Source organism: Bubalus kerabau, chromosome 7, assembly GCF_029407905.1.
Source record: "Bubalus kerabau isolate K-KA32 ecotype Philippines breed swamp buffalo chromosome 7, PCC_UOA_SB_1v2, whole genome shotgun sequence".
NCBI lineage: Eukaryota > Metazoa > Chordata > Mammalia > Artiodactyla > Bovidae > Bubalus > Bubalus kerabau.
The window spans coordinates 30,721,207-30,737,664 of record NC_073630.1 but is presented as its reverse complement, the minus strand read 5'-3'; the positions used below and the strand labels follow the sequence as shown (position 1 = coordinate 30,737,664).

At 37.8% G+C, this 16,458-nt stretch overlaps 1 protein-coding gene across 1 annotated transcript; it reads right to left on the bottom strand.

The window, feature by feature from the left end:
• RRH (retinal pigment epithelium-derived rhodopsin homolog) lies at positions 1-13,648 on the bottom strand. The gene is made up of 7 exons (XM_055587957.1): positions 13,106-13,648; positions 7,781-7,971; positions 5,970-6,069; positions 5,283-5,436; positions 4,216-4,384; positions 2,036-2,214; positions 1-601 (listed from the first exon to the last, which is right to left on the bottom strand). Exons 1-7 carry the CDS (start codon positions 13,233-13,235, stop codon positions 487-489), a joined length of 1,038 nt encoding a protein of 345 aa, XP_055443932.1. The 5' UTR covers positions 13,236-13,648; the 3' UTR covers positions 1-486.
• Between the last annotated feature and the right edge of the window lie 2,810 nt (positions 13,649-16,458).

The window sequence follows — 16,458 nt, the reverse complement described above, 5'->3', positions numbered from 1 at the left end:
ATGATAATAACTATTATTACTATTAATTTATTCTAACATTAAAATTACAGGGAGGCCTGGCGTGCTGCAGTTCATGGGGTCGCAAAGAGTCAGAGATGACTGAGTGACGGAACTGAACTGAACTGAACTGAACATTAAAATAACAGTTGCTTCTGGTCTAGTGGAGGAACTAGGCAAAACACCAGGTCATTGATACACTGTAATATATACCATGATAGGGAGAAAGAGAAGAGGCCTTAATCTCATGTGCCTCTATTCATCAAACTAGATGAGTAGTATGTTTACATATAAGGAAATAGTGAAACATTCCCAATGGTAGCCAGTGCACAAACAGAACTATAAACGACACTTGAGAAATTTATAGTCTATTAAGACAATATTCTATGTCTCTATTTGATTGAAATGAGCTCACATTTAAAATGAAATTAAACCACTACAAAAAAGAGTAAAGAAAATGTTTTGGTAAATGTGTGAGTTCCTCTTATTTCAGACTTTTCCAGAAGTCAGTGGGTTTTGAGGTACATCCATTGGTAAAACACTCGTCACAGGCATTGTTTGGGTAGTCTGACATTTGAACATGGCAAGCATCGCCCTTCGAAACCTATAATAAAAAGGGAAAATCTGGCATTATCACATGATGACTTGGAATGCTTAAAGAACTTTCAAATATGACTAAGATGCCACTACTTCCAATTAGCATCTCCAAATAAATTTCTGCTTCCAACTTTAACATATCCTATTGAGATCCTTTATAAATGTATTATAAAGTATACAGTACAATTAAAGATCAATTTTGCACCACTGATTGTAAACATTGCAATAACTATGTCTAAGATGACACTATGTCTAAGATGACAATGTCAGTTGCAAGGAATCATTTACTTGAACTAAGGATGGGTATTTCAGACATTTATTCTAATGAGCAAAGGCCAGTTTAATGCCTGACCTTTCCAAAAGAACTACTAATAGACTCTAAATTTAAGATGTGTTCTTTATTCTTCTTATGTGGTCTATTTGATCTTAAAAGTTTTTATGTTTCTTCATATACCTATGGCTAAAGTTGCTTTCCCAAACATGTGCATAAATATATAAGCTTAATAGAAGCAGCACTGGCAATCCAGGATCAAATTATCAGTACTTCACATCTACTGAGATTTTCCAGTCAAATATTTGAGCACAGTAGATTGGTTCAATCCACCTTTAAGCAGTAACAGGAAATGAAGTAGTCTAAGCTGCCCTACCCAGAGGCTCAAGAGTAAAGAAACTGCCTGCAATGCAGGAGACTCAGCAGGAGCCGCAGGTTCTATCCCTGGGTCAGGAAGATCCCCTGGAGAAGGAAATGGCAACCCATTCCAGTATTCTTGCCTGGAAATCCCATGGACAGCCCATGGAGTCGCAAAAGGATCAGACACGACTTAGCGACTAAACGACAAAAGCTGCATTGAGGAGGCAGGAAAGAAATCCTTGCTCAGAGGCTCAGCAAAAGGTGGAAAGGAAGTCTCCATTATCCTCAGTGACTACACAGTCCTGAAGCCTGTTATGTTAACAATGAATTTTTCTCTTGCATCTGAATGATATGTCTTCCTTCTAGTAAATATACAGTTATGCTACCCACATACGGAACCCAACTGGCCTTGCTTTGTCCACTTTCCAGTAACAGAATCACTCTTTTCTTTGCAAAACTGATTACAGGTTTTCTTTGCAAAACCTTCCAGGGTCATTGCTGCCAAAGGGCCATCAAAGATGAAACTTGCATTTGGGGATGCTTAGCTGGTGGAACTTGGTCTTGAATTACCCATGATCATCTCACCTCCATGTGGGAAGAGTCTGTCACAGAACTGGAGTCCTAGACATTTCAGGTCCTGAATGCTTCTGCAGTGCAGTTGCATGAACCAAATAACTCTTAATTTCACCTGAAGCGAGTTTATGTCATTTACCCCCCCCAAAATTTAGAACATTATCCATTGCCTTTCTAACATTCTTTCTGTATACACTTTTTTTTTTTTAGTTGAGAAGCATTTTAGCCATGACTTACTTTTTATTAGCAATCACATAAATACAAGGATTGTAGAATGTAGAAGATTTTGCAAACAGAGGAGCTATGATGGCCATTGAGGGAGGAATCTTCTTTGGGTCACCAAAAGATGCCCATAAGCACACGATGGAATAAGGGGACCACGCCACCAGAAACATGAGTATCATTATCACAGACATCTGTAAAAGAAATCAGTATTCACCAAGCCCAATAACTAAAATATCAAAATAGCTAGTATATCTAAAACTGCATGAAAAATTATCTGGATTGGAACTTGAATAAGTTTATGATGTTGAAGACATAGAGGAAACACTGAAAATTTCCCCTCATTGTACTCTGTTAATACACCTAAAGCCAGCTATGATAACTGGAGCTTGTGAAATGGATGAACTGGTTCATGAATGTAAAGAATGCCCTCTTTCTGCTGGTGAGCTGAGGAGAATACAGCTGGATTTATCTTTTTTGGGTTACTGAGTTTTTCAGTGCTTGCTTAAATTTTACAACCCAGGCTTGAGCATCTCCTCAGCCAACCTCAGTCCTGGACATGGTTGAGGAAATCTCTCAGAAAGTAGAAACCAAGACAAACAAACAAAACCCCAAAGAGAGACAGTGTAGGAGAGAATATTTAAGAAAATTAAAAGATAAATCCAGGAGATTAAATATCCAAATAAAAAGAGAATAGAGAAAACAAAAAGGGAAGTGAAATTCACGAGAGAAATAATACAAGGAAGCTCCCAGAAGGGGAGATCTGAGTCTCGATATTGAAAGCACTCACCCCGTATCCGGCACGTAGGTGAATAAAGAGCTATACCAAGGCACATCAGCATCACATTTCAGAGAGAAAACTGGAGACACAGAGAAAGTGACAAGCTTCCAGAGAGAACACAGACCACCAGTAAACGGTCAGTCTTCTCAACAGCAACACCTAAAACTGAGAGACTATATAGTAATGCTTTCAAAAATCTCTGAAAATCATTTTTCTACTTTGAATTCTATGCCAAGTGAACAATCAATCAAATATAATAGGAGCATTAAGACATTTTCAGGCATGCCAAATCTTAAAAATTTTACTTCCCTATAATGTTCTCAGGACTCTGTTAGGGGATGTGTTCCACCAACTGTGAGAAAATCAACCAAAAAAAAAAAAGGAAGACATGCAATCCAGAAAACACGTGATCTGATCCAGGAGACAGGCCAAAGGCATTCTCAGCTTGTGATAAAGGAGATGTGGGGATACTGACTCTCTAGGTAGTCATCTTAAAGAAGAGCCAGTGTAATCTGGAGCAGGAGATCTGGGGGTGTCAGGAGGATAACTAAGAAAAGGATGAAGTCAATTTAGTCTCTGATGCATATGAAAATACTAAGAGGAAACTGAAGCATCTGATAGATTATTTAGAGATGAATTAGGGACAGGTACATAGGACAGTCAGGCTCCCCTGGTGGCTCATTCAATAAAGAATCTGCCTGCAATGCAGGAGACCTGGGTTCGATCCCTGAGTTGGGAAGATCACCCTGGAGAAGGAAACGGTTACTGACTCCACTGCCTGGAGAATCCCATGGACAGAGGAGCCTGGTGGGCTACAGTCCATGGGGTCACAAACAGTTGGACACAACTGAGTGACTAAAGCTTCCACTTTCCAAAATCACTTCATTTTCACACAGAACAGTCAGGAAACAAAGCTACAGAGAGATAGGGGGTGGAGGGGGAGGAGAGAGGGAGAGAAGAAGAGAAGGGGAGAGAGATGGACAGAAGACAAGAAAGAAAAAGAAAAGGAATGAACTGTTAACTCCAAAGGGGGAATAGTTGTATAAGAAAAAGAAATATAAGTCATACAGCCCTATAGAGATCTGCAATAAATGAAATTTAGATAGTCACAATAATGTAAAATTGACTTTTCATCTAGCCAAATATTAACATTTTATTGACAAGATGAGAGGTGTTGGTGGGGAGAAGGAAAAGATGGTGGTATAAGAGAAAGTCTTTGTTCACAGTAGGAAATCAAGAAGTAACAGCAAACAAAAATACCTGAAACAGGAGATAAGCACATTGTTTAGAAATATGGAGGCCAACACTAGAAAAAATAGCCAGAAAATAAGAACCGGGAGTTGGGGAGAGATGACTACAGGGCCAAGGAACCATATCTGTATAGAAGCTTGATTAAAGGATTTTAATGCCTTACCTTTGTTACATCTACCTGATCTGACCAATCTCTGTTGAGGTACTCAGTGCAGTCATTAGTACCATGATGCTTAATGGACTGAGTGACATGGTAATAACAGTAAAACATCACTGTTAAGGGCATGATAAAATTTATCGCAACTACCATCATCGTGTACGAAACAAAAGACCTGAAAGTAAGAAAAGGAAATAATTAAATCATGACATTAACACTATTCATCTAACATATTAAATAGGGGAAGGGAAACAGAATAATTAGCAGAAGTAATACTGGCATTGTCTAGTATTAGTAAACAGCTTAGGAGGTACATTCGACTTTTAGTTCATTCAGACTAGGGGCTGGCAAACTATGACCTGTGGGCAAATCCAGCCTGTTGCCTGTTTTTGTAAATAAAATTTTATTGGAACCACAGTCATTTGCTTACTGTCTATGGCTGCTTCCACAGGCAGAGTTGAATAGTTGCAATGGAGACAACCTTGCCTGTAAAATCTAAAATATTTATTTTTTGACCCTGTACAGAAAAATGTTTAGACTTAGATTTAGTTTGAGAGAAATTTTCTGTTTACTTTTCTGAGTAATCTTTCACTTCCTTTAATGAACTAAATTACCTTCTTTTCCTTAGTAAACATAGAAGAGCATCACTGATGAGTCAGCAATCCTTGCAGCAACGGCGCTTTTGCTGTGTAATTCTCAGAAGATGCTTTAGCACCAGAAAAGAAAGCCTGGGCTTTCTCCAGAACTTTCTCCAGTCCTTTCCCCTCAGGTCCTACCTCTAAGGTGCAGCTAAAGGAGGCTCTGTTAACCCCTTTGCTGCCAAAGGACAGAAAGGAGGGAGCAGAGCAGGGAGACAAAGGGATGCCTGTCCTTGCAAATTAACATAATTCATGTTTCTCTAGTTCTCACATTTCTCAATTCGTCTCTAGTCAAAATCACATCATCTAAACCAAGGAAACCCTCTGCCACACTCTATATGAGAAACATCAGATCTGAGGTTAAATTTGAAATGGTGAAAACGTGTCTGTCTGCATTAGAAGCATTTAATTATAAACTGCATATACGTTTCTTACACATCATTTTTCCGCCAGTGTATGGTACAGGTGGCCCCAGTAGGATCTGGGGCATAACTAGCCCACCCAATGATAGGCATCAAAGCCCAAAACAGGCCATTTGTCCAGGCCCCCAGAATCATGCTGATGTAAGTGTTGGTGGTCATTCTTCTTCCTATTAACAAATATATGGAATATTAAATCATTTCCCAATGATGTGACTCATATCTTCATGTTGTTTTAACTGATTATTCAAAATTATCACCAAGTAGATTCTTTACAGAGCACTTTAGTTCACACAAAACCTATGAATTCATATTCTGGAAAAAAATAACATTTAAGCTGAAACTTGAATGATAAAATAATGAATCAGAGGATAGGCAGGGAGAAGCACTAGGGAAATAGCATTTACAAAGACCCCAAATTGGGAAAGGGCTTCGCCAGTACCCCAAAGTGACAAGATCCCAGGCTATGCTACAAAGGTAGTCAAGGGTCAGAACACGCAGGGTCTTGGGGGCCGTGTTATGAATTTGAATTTTATTCTAGGTATAATAGAAAACCACTGAAACTTCCAATTAAGGATTATCAGAGAAAGAAGGCTGACCATGTAGCAAGTCATTACATTTATTAATACATTTTGAAGTGAAGGTGTGACAAGCAGAACTTAGGCAAATGGGTTCATTGCAAAAGCTGAGAAAAGTGCTGTACCTGCATCAGGATGGCAGATGGTCAGGTATCGATCCACGGCCACAACCGTGAGCAATCCAATACTTGCCATTCCAAAAAAAATATTCAACCCAGCATAAATCTGAAAATCAAAATTGGAATGATTCCACCATTCTACACACCCTCCCAAGAGACATTTATACTTTTATCCCATTGCTAAAATATATTTTAAATACATTAAACAGTAAATAAATACATTGAGTGTTTTCTGTTTTGTGTGTGTGTTCCGTTGCTCAGTCATGTCCAACTCTTTGCATGCTGACTGCTCTGTCCATGGGATTTCACAGGCAAGAGTACTAGAGTGGGTTCCATTTCCTCCTCCAGGAAATCTTCACAACCCAGGGATCACACCTGCATTTCCTGCACTGTGGGCAGATTCTTTACCACTGAGCCACCAGGGAAGCACCATTTTCTATCTTACTAATGTTAAAATACATCATCTATTGTCAAATTGTAAATGGCTTAATAAAGGTACTTATAGAAAACATTCTGGGACTTCATTAATTAAAATAAGCTTTTTTAAAAAAGCTAAGATTTAAAGTAAAACTTCGATACATACTCTAAAGAGGGCAAAAACAAACCATAAATCAAGTGCTGTGCATATAACCAACAAGACTGGTATTCAGAAAACAGACAATTCACTAAGGGGAAAAGACAAACAGAAAAATGGGCTATTCACACAAGAGGAAACCAGAGTGTCTATGACATAAGATGTACAATCACATTAAATATTGAAAGAAATGCAAATCATAAGATACTATTTTACATCCATCATAACACTACAAATTTAAAAGTCTGACAATCCCAAGCACTGGCGAAAATGTGGAGCAACAGAAGTTCTCGTAATTGGCACAACCATTTTGAAGACTAATTTGGCCACACCTGATAAAGTTGACGTCATGTTATCTACAACCAAACCATTCCTCCTCTAGTAATGTATCTAAAGAAACTCTCATATATTGCAGAATGAGACATGTATGAGAACATTTGTGATTTAAAAAAATTGAGAACAGAGAATTCCCTGGCAGTCCAGTGGTTAGGACTCTGCACTTTCATTGCCAGGGCCCTGGGTTCCATCCCTGGTTGGGGAACTAAGATCCTACAAGCCCTGAAGCACAACCGAAAACAAAAAGCAAGAAGCCCCAAACAACCTGAAGGTCATATTGCAAAACATCAAGATTTGACAAAACCTGTTGGTGCATAAATGGGTATTCACTATTCTCTACCGTTTTCATTTTATTCTCTACAGCTATATAGCTTAAAACAGCAAACAGTTCTTAAAAAATTGGGCCAAAAGTCATTACTGCAAACTATATTAATTTATTTTCTTGTCAGTAAAAATTATAGCAGATATATTTACCAGCAATTCTCACAAAGAACTTACCACAGAAAAAAATCAACAACATGTAGTTTAACTATATTACTTAGACATTATAATATGGTCATTAAATATTTTATTGTTTCAAATGAAAGCAGAGTATTTCTTTTTGAATTTGCAATATGCAAGTTTTTATTTGAATATGCAAATGTTCACTTTTCTTCTCTAACTGATTTCTAATTTTTTGCTAGTTTAATTTTTTCCTTTAGGTTGGGGAAATTTTGAAAATATAATGATGGCTACTGCTTTCATTTCTCTTATTAAAGAATATATTTCCCAGTCACTCCTGAAGCTATTTTCAATAAGAGCACCATATCTATTATGCTACATAAAACTATTTGATTTTGTAAAGACACTTAAACTTATAAGTTCTTAATCTAGTTCATTTTGCTTTGATTCTAAGGCTCTCTGATACCTGACATCCTGCATATCCAAATTTCCAGCTTCCATGCAGATCTGAAGCAGCAGACATGGGGTAGCCAATGCTACTGACCCCTATATCAGTAACAGCCAGGTTGATGATAATTGCATTTGTGGGTGTCCGAAGCGCCTTGAACTTAATGAAGATGCCTAGAACAATTATGTTGCTGAGGATACTTATCACACCTGAGAACATAAAAAAATCACACACTTCACTTAATTTGAACGTGCAAAACTAAAATAAAAATTAAATATTTAAATTCCTTCAGAAACAAAGCAAATTCACAAATCGGTTTTGGTTCATTCACTGGAAGAGCTCCAGCTATTCTTCAAACTAGTTGCAATACTGTCCCAGCCCTCTTGTGAAAACAGAAATATAAAAATCAAAACACAAAGAATCTGCCACTTGTATAAACCAGCACCAAAGGCTGGCATTTAACAACATCACTATTGATCACTCCGTCCTTGAAGTGACTCCCATTGATACCAATGCTGATTTTTAGGATACATATAGTTGTGTGTGTGTGTGTGTGTGTATGACCATATAGTCTCCTTTGGCAGCTTAATTTCCTCTCCTCCTTCCTGAAGATGGAGGCTCTTCTTTCTCTATTGTTTCTCAGGCCTCAGCTATCATTCTATCCTAACAGCACTTCTGTCACTTTCTATTCCTGAAATACGCTCTAGTCCCTCATCCCTTTTCATACAACTCATTGCCATTAGACGTTTATTAAGCATCTACAGTATGTAAGATCATATGACTGTTTCAATATTAAAACTTAACATGTTCAAATCTGATTACACACACACAAACACGTACATCCCTAAATAAGAATGCACACAACAAGGTTTGGCTAGCTGGCTCTCAGATCCACTGAGAAACCTCACAAGCCACATCACCCTAGTGAAGTTTCCACAGTCTGGGATCTGACTCTTAGCCCTGCAGGTCCAGAGACTCAATGTTGTCAGTGCCCCAGAATTGGCTGGATTCAGGTAGACTGATGACTGAAATTCTTAATCTGAATGCCAATGTATTAATTTACAATGAGAAATACTGTTGAGTAGACTGGATGTGAATGTTAGCCTGCTTAACACCCCCATCTGAAATATAAGTTTCCCATCAGCCAGATGTAAGCCATACTAGGTCCTAACAACTGAGAGAGCGTAGAGCCATAACCAGACTCCTCAGGGCTAAAGGATGGGTAAAGGACAAAAGGAATAGAGGGTGTTCACCATCATGAAGAGAACTCTGGTGAGCAGACCCAGCTATTGCCCGAGAGAAGGAAGGTTTCCAAGTACTAACACACAAAGGTATCAGCTAAGGAAGAACTTCTATTATATTTGGCACCTTGTCAAAACTTCCTTTGAACATTCTGTTATACTAATCTTCCAGGTTCCTGTTCTTTTCCTCCTGCATGCTGCTGGCAGAATAAGCTTGCTACAACATAGAATTAACTCAGACTCTTCTCAATTTACTCCCCAACGTCTGTGGGATAAAAGTTCACATGTCCCAACCTGATACCCCAGTCTCTGCTTCGAACTGTTTTTACCTTCTCTAAGCAAATGTTCACACTTGTCAAAGAAGCCCTCCATCTAGTATCTATCAGACACACCAGGTGTGTGGTAAATTTCAACTCTCATTTCTCCCACTTAGAACACCCTACTCCTTTACCTATCCAAATGCTACCCACGCTTCAAAATTCTGTTCAAGCCTGATTCTGCCCTCCAAGGCTTGTCTTCCTCATAGTATCCTCTCATCACTTATAAATTTTCAAAGTACTTGTCTATATTATACTTCATCTTACGTGATGCTATATTATTTAACTCTTATATTCCTAATCTTCCTGTGTAAATTATAGGCTTCTAATGGCTTCTATGTTGAGTATGTGACATATAGCAGATTTATTTAATAGATGACTAAAACTCATATTGCTTAATATCTATTATTCCTGCAAGCATAATTAAGACAAAATGATATAAAATTTGATGATTCTTTGGCTCATTATTTTTGCATCCAGTATTGTAGCTCCAAAAAGTTTAGTGAACTGAAGAATCTTTCTGGTTAGTTACAGATTTGTGGATTTTTTAAAAGTCAGATAAAAACACAGTGTAGTAAATTTGTTGCCTACCAAGTATGCAACTAGAATAAAGTAATTGTACTTATGGGGTAGTTTTAGATATAATGTGGGGAATAAGGGAAACAGTTAAGTCCTTTTATTTTCTCTGCAGCTGTCTCAAGCACTCTGCTCGATTTTCTAGCTGTGAAAGTGTTAGTCAATTGTGTCTGACTTTGAGACCTCATGGACTATAGCCCACCAGGCTGCTCTCTCCATGGGATTCTCCAGGCAGGAATACTGGAGTGGGTAGCCATTCCCTTCCCCAGGGGAATCTTCCTGACCCAGGAATCAAACCCATATCTCCTGCACTGCAGGCAGATTCTTTACTGACTGAGCAACCATGGAAACCCATGTTTTCTAATGAGTAGACAACAGATTATTTAGTAGTTAGGTCTAAGTTCACTTAATTTAGGGACTTCCCTGGGGGCTCAGAGGTAAAGAATCTGCCTGCAATACAGGAGACACGGGTTTGATCCCTGGGTTGGGAAAATCCCCTGGAGAAGGCCATGGCAACCCATGCCAGTATTCTTGCCTGGAGAATCCATTGACAGAGCACCCTGGTGGGCTACAGTCCACAGGGTTGCAAACAGTCGTACATGACTGAGCAATTAACACACTTTCACTTAATTTCCCTTCGGCTTCTGTGGCTCTTCTCCAATCTCTTCAGAAGATCCTTCTCAATCTACTTCCTGGTCTTTCTTTCTTCATCTCCACCTTGTTAAACATATGCATTGTCCAAGTTTCTGTCCTAGACCTCTTTCTTTTCACATTCAACATACACTCAGTGAGTTCAGAGTCAAGGCTATATGCTGATACTTTCCAGATCAATCTCATAAAATTCAAACCCATGTGTCCAGCTTTTTATGAGACTTCTCTCAGACTGAACCCAGAGATTTTCATTCCTGCCCCAAACATGTTCTTCTCCAGGTGTGAATAGCTTCACCATTTATCCAATGGCCCAAAAAAAGAAACCTACTTGTCATCTTTGATGCTCCCTCACCTTCTCCCCCAGTCTCCACATCCAACCACCATGGATTCTAAATTCTAGCTCTTTCTATCTCCATTGCCACTACTTCCTCCTCAGAAGCCTTCTTAACCTTTACCATACCTCCTACCTAGCGTGCCTCCTACCTGGTCTGTTAGCTACCATTACAGCATATATCTAAAACGCAAATTGGATCATGTCATTTAGTGGCCCCCTACTGCCTTCACAGCTAAGGTTCCTCATTAGCTGGTATGCAGTCATTGTTTCAGCCTAATATCTCTTATCCTTTAGCCTATAATGCACCCATAATGAATCTATTTCAGATCCTTAATTCACCATGCCTTCTTACCACCAGAATAAACTGGAAAAAGGAAGAGCTTAAGTTGGTAAAAGTTTGTAAGAGCTAAAATCCAAAGAGAACTATTAAATTAAAAATCAAATTTAAAATGAAAAATAGGCTTTTTGTAACAGTAGCAAATGAAATAAATGCTTTGACTAAACTTTTTTCCTCATAGTTTTGGTTTAAGTGAGTTTTGTTGAAGGTGGGGTTTTGGGAGCCCAAAGAACATTAAACATTTAAACAAAAGCATAATGAGGCAAGACACGCTCCCTTCAGTTCACCTCCTAAAAATACAACACATACACATTAAAACTGATCCTTGTGATTATACATGAGGGTTCTAGAGCCAAAGAACCTGAGTTCAATACTGGTGTAGCTACTTAGTAGATGTGTGTGTGTTGGTAAAGTTACTTAAACTCTATCGGTATAAATGGAGAAAATAAAACAAATTTACTTACTGAATTAGTTTGAGGATGAATTATTCCATACACATAAGTGCTTATAGCAGTGCTTGGTATACACCAAGAATTCGAACAATAACAGGGGCGGTAGTGGTGGTGAGGTGGTTGTAGTCATGGCAACAGTAGCAGCAGATTCATCACTGTCCTAGTGAGACCGCTACTGCTGTTATTGTTGTTACAGGAGTAAGAACGACAGGGGACATTTTCTTAACAGCAAATCTTCCTTTGTAACCAGATCAAAGAAGATAGCTTTTCTTGGTCCTCTACCAAAAACTAACTAAACCAAAAGTTGGTACACAAAGTATTCCTGTGTAGTTGTGATAAGGAGATTATCTCATTAGGTAGCATATTGTTTTCTCCTTTTGTTGCAACACACACAAAAAAAGAAAACAGAACTCACCCAGGGCTTATCATACAGAGGTATTCAAATGAAAAAGTTATTAGCATGTCACTAAAATTTATGAAAATTAACTGAGGAACCATAGTTTCTAGCAGAGAAGTGATACTCTAGTTGTGAGTAATGGGGAGATGAAGCAATTATAAAGAATAAACTGGGTATAGTAGGATTTGCTATGCTTTTACTCTACTTTTGAATATACTTACAATTTTTCATAAGTCAATCCAAAAAATAATAAGAGTTACTTCTGAAATTCATTAGTATTTGTCCAACATACACTGTATATATCATTTAGGTATATTTGTGCATTATTTTTTTTTTTACTTTTCACAACAATCCCAACTGGTAGCTTATTTTATCCCCATTTTATAGATATGAAAATGGAAGAACAAAAAGATAAAGGAACTTGCTCACTGCTGCAAAGAGACTAAAAAATGAAAACCAAACTTCAGTTTTCCAAGACAGCATTAAAAAACGAGCTCAATCGTCAAACTCTGTCCTCAATGATAATGCAATCTGCTCTCTCTTTTTACAACTAATTTTCTTTCCAGGATCTTTCAATCTGAACTAGATTCCACCACTGATGACAAAAGTACAGAAAGTATGTATGAGAACAGTAAATGCCATAAAAATACATTTTTGCCACAGTGCACATTCTCCCCTAATAAAAATTCATTTGACAATAACCACACATACAGATGATTATTTGTTTTCTAGAAAACTTTTCTCAGCCCCATCTCACTGCCTATCAAAATTCAAAATAACTTGTTAGATTAACCACCATTAACAATGTTCCCATTTATCCTTTCACCTATATTCTCTTATTTGATCTTTACATGCTTATTTATCACATGCACACAACAACTGAGAAAGGATAAGTGACTTGTCGAGGTTGGCCAACAGTACAGAACTTGAAACACTATCTCTGAACCCATACTTCTTCTACTACCTTATGCTAAAAACCGCAGCTTGTCTTCACTCATTCAAAAGCAAAATAACTGTTAATGGAGTAAACATCCGTACCTGCGGTAATCAAGTAAGCTGCAACAATGTTGTGTTCAGTCTGTGAAAAGACAGAGCCGTTTTCATTTTTACAGTCTGAACTGTTGCCTAAATTATTCCTTAGCATTTTGGAGTGAAGATATTGAGACATCCTTCATAATGAGCTTTCAATATCTACAAAATGTTTCAAAAGCCAGTGAGAGAAAAATTTTCAGAACCAATCATTTCCATCTCCACCTAAAGACCTCAAAGAAGGACCTTTTCATAGAGGCCCTCCTTTAACAAATCTAATTGGGCTACAGAAGAAAGGATTTTAATCCCCAGAAGAAGGGAAAAGCTTACTAGCAAAATAAAGAGAAATACCAAACAATACACATTTTAGCCAATTTGGGCATCAGCTTTGTATCCAAGGAGATTATCAAGTGCACACGTCCCATTTAAACAATGAACAAACTCAGAAAATCAGATCAGGACCTGAATTAACTGATTTCTGCTGGAAATTAAGAGTCAGCATTAGTCCTCTAAAACTATACAGGTTAGGGTGACTGTTTTCTGTTGATCCTTTCAAGTTTTCCATTCCAGTTCCTTTTGTTTTTTCATAAGAATTTAAATCATTAGAGATAAAGAAGTAATCCCCTCCAACCTTACAAATTTCACTCTCCTAATGATAATAATAGCTTCCTATATATTCTTTTTCTTTGCTTACAGAAACATTTATTTATAGACTATTTGTTTCCTCCATTTTTCCCCCCTTTCTTTTCAAAAAATGGGGAGTTATATATATACAAAATAATTCTGCAATTTGTTTTCCCCTAAAGCTATACCATAAATTCCAGGTCAAGAAACCTAAATCTAAGTTATTAATAACTATATATTTCAAAGCACAGATATAACATGATCTACTTCATAATCCACCTAAGTTCATTTACCCTACATTTTGATATGTGTCAGTTGTTATCTGGTTAATAATCATAGCATACACCAGCAAAGTATCTAGAGTGAACAATTCACCTCATAAACTACAGAGCAATTCTAATATTCTGGATTATCTTAACTCCAAAAGTGTATTACATAAATGGATGATAATCTAATATGAACACTTATTGTTAGAATAAGATATCCCTACCATCTTTTTTCTTTGTAATTTTTTATGCCATATATTATAAAAATCTGATTCTACTCAATAGTGAAATTCCTAAAAATCGGCAACTTAAGAAAAATGATAGATGCACCAAAGTTAACAGTGTAAGTATATAACAGAACCACTAGAGGGCTATATTTACCCTCTTAATTCTATAATCTTAGCATGGCCTAGCAGGAAGGGGACACAACGTAATCCTTTTGCCTCAATTTTCAGCCATATACTTGAATAAACTGAAGAAGTTGAAACCAGGTGGGTTCATCTGTCCCAGATCTGACAGCTACTAGTATTCAAATTTTTATGACACATATAGTAATATTGTGAAGAGTATACTAGAAAAGTGAATCTCATTAGTATTCCAATATCAAAATATTTTCGAACAACCCTAAAGCAATTAACATAATCCTAAAATGACCTCTCTGTTTAAAAAACCATGGGTTATTAGGTTTCAAGTCTTTTTTTTTTTTTTTCAATCACTATTCACTCAAAACGTTTTGAGTTTGCTTTTGTTCATAGTTCCTATCTTTTCTGTAAAGGATTATGCCTAGCTGTACCACCATTTAAATTTTCCAGAAATAATTAGCTCTATTTATAAAAACTGAAGAAAAATAATTCCAAAGATGACTATTTGCTATTGATAAAAGTTTTACAGATTATGATTGTGATAGGTACATTCTAAATAATTTTTTATGCTTCCTTCATAAGTCACATGGAAAAACTATATTGTGATGAGCATGTCAAGTTAACACAGCTCATGATTCTTCGATTTTATAAACTTTAACTGGCTTAAAATAAGTCCTCCTTTCATAACTCTTCTCAAATGCTCAGGGATACCAGGTAATATTGTTTGTATTCCACTAAGCCTTTTCATTGCTATGGCAACAAGTACATTTTAGCATGATGCAAGCACTCAGAAAGTTATTCAGCTAACATGTCAAAAGATTTAATATGTTAGTAACTACACGTGAACCGTGAACTTCCTGATGTTCAAGCTGGTTTTAGAAAGGGCAGAGGAACCAGAGATCAAATTGCCAACATCCGCTGGATCATCGAAAAAGCAAGAGAGTTCCAGAAAAACATCTATTTCTGCTTTATTGACTATGCCAAAGCCTTTGACTGTGTGGATCACAATAAACTGTGGAAAATTCTGAAAGAGATGGGAATACCAGACCACTTGACCTGCCTCTTGAGAAATGTGTATGCAGGTCAGGAAGCAACAGTTAGAACTGGACATGGAACAACAGACTGGTTCCAAATAGGAAAAGGAGTACGTCAAGGCTGTATATTGTCACCCTGCTTATTTAACTTATATGTAGAGTACATCGTGAGAAACGCTGGACTGGAAGAAGCACAAGCTGGAATCAAGATTGCTGGGAGAAATATCAATAACCTCAGATATGCAGATGACACCACCCTTATGGCAGAAAGTGAAGAGGAACTCAAAAGCCTCTTGATGAAAGTGAAAGTGGAGAGTGAAAAAGTTGGCTTAAAGCTCAACATTCAGGAGACTAAGATCATGGCATCCGGTCCCATCACTTCATGGGAAATAGATGGGGAAACAGTAGAAACAGTGTCAGACTTTTATTTTTTGGGGGGCTCCAAAATCACTGCAGATGATGACTGCAGCCATGAAATTAAAAGATGCTTACTCCTTGGAAGGAAAGTTATGACCAACCTAGACAGCATATTCAAAAGCAGAGACATTACTTTGCCAACAAAGGTTCGTCTAGTCAAGGCTATGGTTTCTCCTGTGGTCATGTATGGATGTGAGAGTTGGACTGTGAAGAAGGCTGAGGGCCGAAAAATTGATGCTTTTGAACTGTGGTGTTGGAGAAGACTCTTGAGAGTCCCTTGGACTGCAAGGAGATCCAACCAGTCCATTCTGAAGGAGATCAGCCCTGGGATTTCTTTGGAGGGAAAGATGCTAAAGCTGAAACTCCAGTACTTTGGCCACCTCATGCGAAGAGTTGACTCATTGGAAAAGACTCTGATGCTGGGAGGCATTGGGGGCAGGAGAAGAAGGGGATGACAGAGGATGAGATGGCTGGATGGCATCACTGACTCTATAGACGTGAGTCTGAGTGAACTCCAGGAGTTGGTGATGGACAGGGAGGCCTGGCGTGCTGCGATTCACGGGGTAGCAAAGAGTCGGACACGACTGAGCAACTGCACTGACTGAACTGAACTATTGAAGTATCTTTTACAATGGAGCTCAGTGATACCACAGTACAAA

What these genes read in the sequence shown, in the direction of transcription:
- RRH (XM_055587957.1), bottom strand. Translation starts at nt 13,235, where the DNA reads ATGTCTCAATATCTTCACTCCAAAATGCTAAGGAATAATTTAGGCAAC. An exon ending in TTGGATATGCAGGATGTCAG is followed by an intron (nt 6,070 to 7,780) that starts GTATCAGAGAGC and finishes TTTGATTTTCAG; the next exon opens with ATTTATGCTGGGTTGAATAT. An exon ending in TATGTGATTGCTAATAAAAA is followed by an intron (nt 602 to 2,035) that starts GTAAGTCATGGC and finishes TTTTTATTATAG; the next exon opens with GTTTCGAAGGGCGATGCTTG.